The sequence below is a fragment of the Rhipicephalus microplus genome, chromosome 3 (genome assembly GCF_043290135.1).
Source record: "Rhipicephalus microplus isolate Deutch F79 chromosome 3, USDA_Rmic, whole genome shotgun sequence".
NCBI lineage: Eukaryota > Metazoa > Arthropoda > Arachnida > Ixodida > Ixodidae > Rhipicephalus > Rhipicephalus microplus.
The window spans coordinates 73015970-73021969 of record NC_134702.1 but is presented as its reverse complement, the minus strand read 5'-3'; the positions used below and the strand labels follow the sequence as shown (position 1 = coordinate 73021969).

The 6000-nt window shown below is 43.4% G+C and overlaps 1 protein-coding gene across 2 annotated transcripts in view; it reads left to right on the top strand.

The window, feature by feature from the left end:
* Positions 1-955: 955 nt before the first annotated feature.
* The window catches only part of LOC119173512 (tRNA (cytosine(72)-C(5))-methyltransferase NSUN6), a 28650-nt gene continuing 23605 nt past the window's right edge, over positions 956-6000 (top strand). For both annotated transcript variants that reach the window (XM_037424311.2, XM_075889819.1), the window contains exons 1-4: positions 956-1291; positions 2208-2345; positions 3839-4028; positions 5392-5545. In XM_037424311.2, coding sequence (XP_037280208.2) covers positions 1124-1291; positions 2208-2345; positions 3839-4028; positions 5392-5545 — 650 coding nt within the window. In that variant the 5' untranslated portion in view covers positions 956-1123. The remainder of the gene's footprint in view (positions 1292-2207; positions 2346-3838; positions 4029-5391; positions 5546-6000) is intronic.

Genomic DNA, 6000 nt, shown 5'->3' with positions numbered 1-6000 from the left:
GTTGAGTTTTCGGCGTGACGTAGCGTCCAACAGATACCCCACAGATGGCTGTTTGTTCCGCGTTGGGGCGGAAGACGAAAACACTTGATGCTAACACAGCATTATAACTAAATGCTAAGGGGTGCGATGTATGTTTATTTCATAGGGAAGCACTCGTCTTACACTTGGGAACGAGGGTCATACAGCTTGATTGCTATATAGAGCTTTGCCGATGTCGTTCATATGGTGATTAAACAAGTGGGAACTAGACACACATACAGGCAGGCACACGTATATATACTATATGGCCAACAACATATACGTTAGGACCCGCTTCATATACAATATAAAATTAAAGAGATGAGTCCTATTCTATAATGCGTTAGAAAAGGGAAGGACTTCTTTAAGCTAAAATAAAGTTTTTTTTTCATTCTATTTCATTCTTTAAAAGCTAGCTAGGGCGCCAAATACACCAGTAAATCTCCATTTGTAGAATTATATAACTAACTCCAAACAAAGAAAAAATAAGCAAACAAACAAGAACATTGCTTCAGGAGGACGTTGACCGAAGGAAAACGTGTAAATTATTATATAAAAAAACACGTTATACGGACTCCTATAACTAAATAAGCCATCGTTGTGGTGAAAATTTGTTGTTCATTGTTGATTGAACACACACACAGATACAGGAGAGGAAAAAAAAAAAAAAACGTGCTCGGTAGCGGGTTAGGACAAAGGCTGACGCAGTGTATTATGGGGGCTCTAAATGAGATTATGGTGGAGCTCGAGGAGCCTCCTGCGACAATATTTTTTATCAGCTGGCAGATACGTATGCGTCTCGGTCGTGTCCTATGCGTCTTTTCGGGAGTTATGACTTTTAGCAATCCCAAAATACAAAGAACGACTTTCAAAAACGAAACCGAAACTGGCGTACAGGCAGCCAATGTAAGCCTACGCAAGTCGAAGATTAGTTGGCATGGGTGCATGGACCGCGTTTTATGTTAGCGATGTGTCGAAGGCATGGTTGAAAGTGTAGTCTTTGAAAAAGTTCGCGGTTATCTGAGATGAATAGTTTTAGCACCAACCCGCCGTCCTGTAAACACGTTCTACCCACCCAGAAAGGGATGACTGTGGACGAGTTATTATGATCGTCAGTTTACCGCGGCGACTCGAGCAGTTCAGAAACTGCAGTTGTGTGCCGTCGCTGTTTCGATCCGCTATTTACAGTATGGGCGACTTACGCTCAAACAACCCGTTTGCGAGATATCCAGACGTCGAAAGCGTGCTGCTAGAAGAGTTCAAGTCGGCGGGAGTAAGTTTCTCTTTGTGAAGCATTTGAATAGCAAAAGCTACAACAAATTTTTCGGGCTGCTTCTGGCAGGAGGGATCGCATTCAATATTTTAGCGTGACCACGAAAGTTATTTTACCACTATTGATTCGGCACGCGACCATGACATCGTTTGCAAAGTCCAGCAGTCACATGAGCACGGCTGTTACTAATATGCAACCATTTTCAGTTTATTCCGTGACACGTGAAATCAGCAGCTAGACTGTCTAATCACCGTCAACATGTCACGGGATATCTTTTGTGTAAAGTCCCGTAGCCATTTTAAATTCAGTGCTGAGAACCTGTGTAATAATAGGCAGTTTCTGAAGAGGGGCCCCAACAGTTTGGTGCACCCAAAGAAATCGCGTCGAGGCCACTGCGCATGCGCGAAACCCCAACCGCGTTTGGGTGTTTCGTTGGTGACGCTATTTCTCTAATTTAGCGGGAGCCGCAAAGCCTGCCCCAAAAGCTTTGCGCCAGATAAACGTGACGGCACCCACTGAAGTGACGGCTCTCGGCTAGTACTAAAGTGACCAAGAACTGGGTGAGTGTCCAAAACGCTGCAGATGCTGTTCGAAAACCCTTCGCTTTTTCTTGACCCAGTGCGTGCATACGCAAAGGTATTTGGGGCCCCAAAGTTTTGGAGCTCTTGTTCAAGAACTCCCTAACATCAGGTGCACGTTAAACAGCCCAAATGGTTAAGATTTATCCGGAGGAGACCCCAGTGCGGTGTGCCTCGTTAATCATGTCGTGGTTTTGGTGCGTAATGCCCCATAAATTATTATTCGTATTGAAAAGATGTTCCAATTCAAGTAGGCATGTGTGCAGCGAGTTCAATGAGAGAATGCATTATTGTGATTCAGAAGTTACGTTTGCACTTGCTCACACAAATCTTACCAGGTCGCTGACGCAGATGAACGGCTGTCACATCTCAAATCCTGGCTGAGCCTGCCACCGCAGTACACGACGGTGCGAGTGAACACGCGCCTCATCACTGCAGAGGTCGCCAAGAATACTCTACAGCGTCACCTTGATGAGGTGAGGGATTGCAATATTGTGTTCACTTTTCATATAATGCTATGAGTTTCAAGTAGCCTGGACTTGCCTCTTCTTCCAAGTGTCTGCAGAAACATGCACTGGCCAAGCAGCTCAAGAAACCGTGTCTTGATGTGTGATGAAAAAAATTATAGCCATGCCTGCACAATCTGAGTAATCAGCAAAGCTGGCAAGCAAGTGCCTCCACCTGGCAAATGCAGTTGTTGTTGTTTCCCTTTGAGCATGGCACATACCCAGTGTGGGGGATTGGCCAAGTAGTTGGTCAATACCTTCAGTTCTTGCTTCATCTTCTTCCCCCTCCTTTCTTTTGTGTTTCTTCGTTTCTGATTTTTTCTGCATCCTCTTCTTTCTTGTGTCTTTCTTGATTCTTTCTTTCTTTATCTCTTTCTATGATTCCCTCGTTCCTCCTTTATCACCATCTCTCCCTCACATCACTTCTCACCTTCACTTACCTTTCCCATGTCTTGCTATGCTATACTGTAGTTTACCCTTTCACCTGCTCCTTTTCCTCCCCTACTCCTTCTTTCCTTCCTCCACTCTCACTGCCCTTTCCCACCCCCTCTTTCTACACTGTAATATGCATGTCTATGCCATGCTAGGAGCCGCTTGGCACATACTCACTTTATCTGGTGCGTACCGTTTAAGTTTTGTGCGGACACAACGCAGCAGGGACTTGCTCATTCTGTTCAGTCTAGGGAGTGGCCCACAGCGTGCTAAAGCTCATTTCAAAGGACCACATTAAAGCCTATCCCGCCATTCAGCCTTACCTACAGCTTATGCAGCTCCACTGAAGAAATTGTTAAACAGGGTATGGTCTGTGGGGCTTGCATTTTGAGAAGCATGCTTGCGATTGTTGTACTTGTCTTCTTCAGGGCAACTCACAAAAATTAGTCCACTTGTCGAAATGTTGACTCCAGCAACCGTCATGGTTCAGCTATATGGTTATCACTTCAAGCCTTGGTTTTCACCCAGACTTTTCTTTTAACGTGTACGATGCACGGTGTCCCTGTTTGCTTTAATGTGTTTGTACTGTGCTTGCCTACATTTCTCGTGCAAGAAGTATCCTCGTGGGACCACTGTTAAATATCTCGTGTGAAACACTAGCATTGAGAGTGCAGTTGACTGTTCGTGAGAAACAAAAGAAATTTGCTTACTTGATCAAATTCGCATGCTTGCAGAATCAATCGTGGTACCTGTATAGCTGGACCCTTGATTGCATGCTGTTATTTATTCTTTGTCAAATGGAAACTATCAATGCAATATAAACAAGTGTCTTTTATTTACATGACTAACACATGTGTTCTCAGAGAAGACATCGGTTATTTATGATTACCTTATAACAGCATGAAAAACAAGGGCCATATGTTTCCTCTATGTTTATTCGTTGTATGCACTACTTTTATATTAACATATTGTCGCACAGATAATATACTGTTGTCACAGTTGCAAGCTTCTCTTTGTTCATTACATTCCAGAGCTACAGCGCACTGGCACCACAAGTCCTTTGCCACCCTGTCATCCCGGACTTGTTGGTGCTGGCGGGTCGTCATAGCTCTTCTAGTGTGAAGCCGTCCTTGCAAGAGGTGGTGGTTCGTCGAGATTGCGCTGAAGCCGTTCTGAGGGGAGCACACGTTTACATCCCTGGTGTAATGGCCGCTCCTAAAGGTACCTTGAAGTTGAAGACGGGCTTGTAAACGTTTTCTTCGAAGACAGACTAAGCTGGGAGGTGGGCATGATGAACAAAATCTGCAAAGTTCAGCGACCTTTCGGGCCCTGTACTAATTCATTGTGACTTTAATAGGATTTCAGAGTGAGTATTTGCAAAAACTCTGTAATGCATCCAAAGGTCATGCTTTTGTACTGTAGGATGTTCTCGTTTCCTGTGAAATAAATTTGCAGATGCCATAACTTGCATGAGTGTTCTGGTGCCTAGTTATTTTAGTAATTTCTGAGGCTTGTGTTTTAAATAAACAGGTTGAAATAGGCTTCATAAAACAGAGGCTTTTTATTTCAGTTATGCTATGGTAGGTGTTCATATGAGAACACTAGCCATCAAACTGTTGTGAAGACACTCGAAGTATAGGCGGCAGTGTTTTCCAGCTTTTCCCACACCAAAAACTACCTAAATGGAATAATACGCTTCAAATGAAATTCCACTTACCTTAAATTAGGGATCAACTCGTTATCCTCAGTATCAACTCATCTGTGCACTGCGGAGCTACTCATCACAATTGTCAATCCAGTTTCTGGTTGCATATTATAAATCTTGCCTTGTTGTTCTCGATGTAAAACAAACAGGAGGGCTACAAATGACTGGCACGCACTAGAATTAAAGTGAACCTACAGTTTAACCAGCAAAAACAGGCAATGCAAGTGAACACTAGCATATGGACAGATGTAAATTTTTTGCAGCACCAAGGGAAGAAACATTGTGCAAAATATTGAACGAATTCTGAGCTGAATGAGCAAGACAGCAGCAGTACAGCATTGAATCATCAGTAAAGCAATGGATGGGGCTAACTAGCTCGTGGCTGCTTATGATCGTTTTGTATTTAGTTAATACAGTGAGGCAACAATGAAAGAATCAGCATAAAAGCATGAAAAGTACATGCTTGGTGCAGCTAATCCTCCGTTGAAATTAACTGCTGAGAAAGGATCTAGACCTTCTTGAAGTGTTAGTGACAGTGCATATTAGACTGTGATGAATGCACGAACACTCGGAGATCACGACACATGCACTTTTTCTGCATTTTTTTTTGCACTTTACTGGCAGTATGTTGTAGTACTAATAAGGTGAAATTGCCACTCTTCTTGAGTATTAGGCGTGGTTTTTGCCTACCGTAATTCCTTTCATGTTTAGGTGTAACAATGCACTGGTTGTTGCCAAGAACCTGCATTGAATTGAGAAATAGAACTGCAGTGAAAGAGGTGAGACTACATAGACAAAGCAGGGTAGCTCTTTGGTCTTTGTTCCGTACTAACAAATGTACTGGGCTACTTTTGTTAGTGTATTTCACTTGGAATGCAGGACTGCTGGCTGGCCAAGAGGTGGCCGTCTACGGTGACCTTGATGGCCAGTGCCTGAGGGGACGCACCCGGCCATATCGGGGACGTCGAGTCTTCATTGGCAATGGAACTGCTCTGGTCTCCAGGGCGGACATCTTTGTCAACCAGGTGTCCGAGTGTGTGCTGTCAGTTTTTTTTACTTTTTTGTTTTTTGTTGCCTATTTTTAATGGCCACTGTACAGAATTCAGTTTGCTGGCGATTGTTCAGAGGCTTGCAACAAATTAAAGTGAGAAATTTATTCTTATCCTACTGGGGGAAACAGCACAGCGGGCTGTGACATTTCAAAGAGGGGAAAATGTGTATGGGGATGTACACTTCATTTTATTTTGCTGCTGTCCTAAGTTCATAAGCTGCCGAGTGATCGGGGTCACATTGTTCTCCCCGCCTTCAATTACATCTAACTAGCTATGAACTATATCGGTATGTCAGCTGGATGAAACGAATTTTTCACTGTGTGTCCGAGACTTCACCTTTTTTTAGCAGTTCACTCTACTTAGTGTTTGAGCCGAAGATTCGATACTTGAATAGTAACACAAAAAAAAAAGAATTTTGGGCAATTCCTGATGCTCT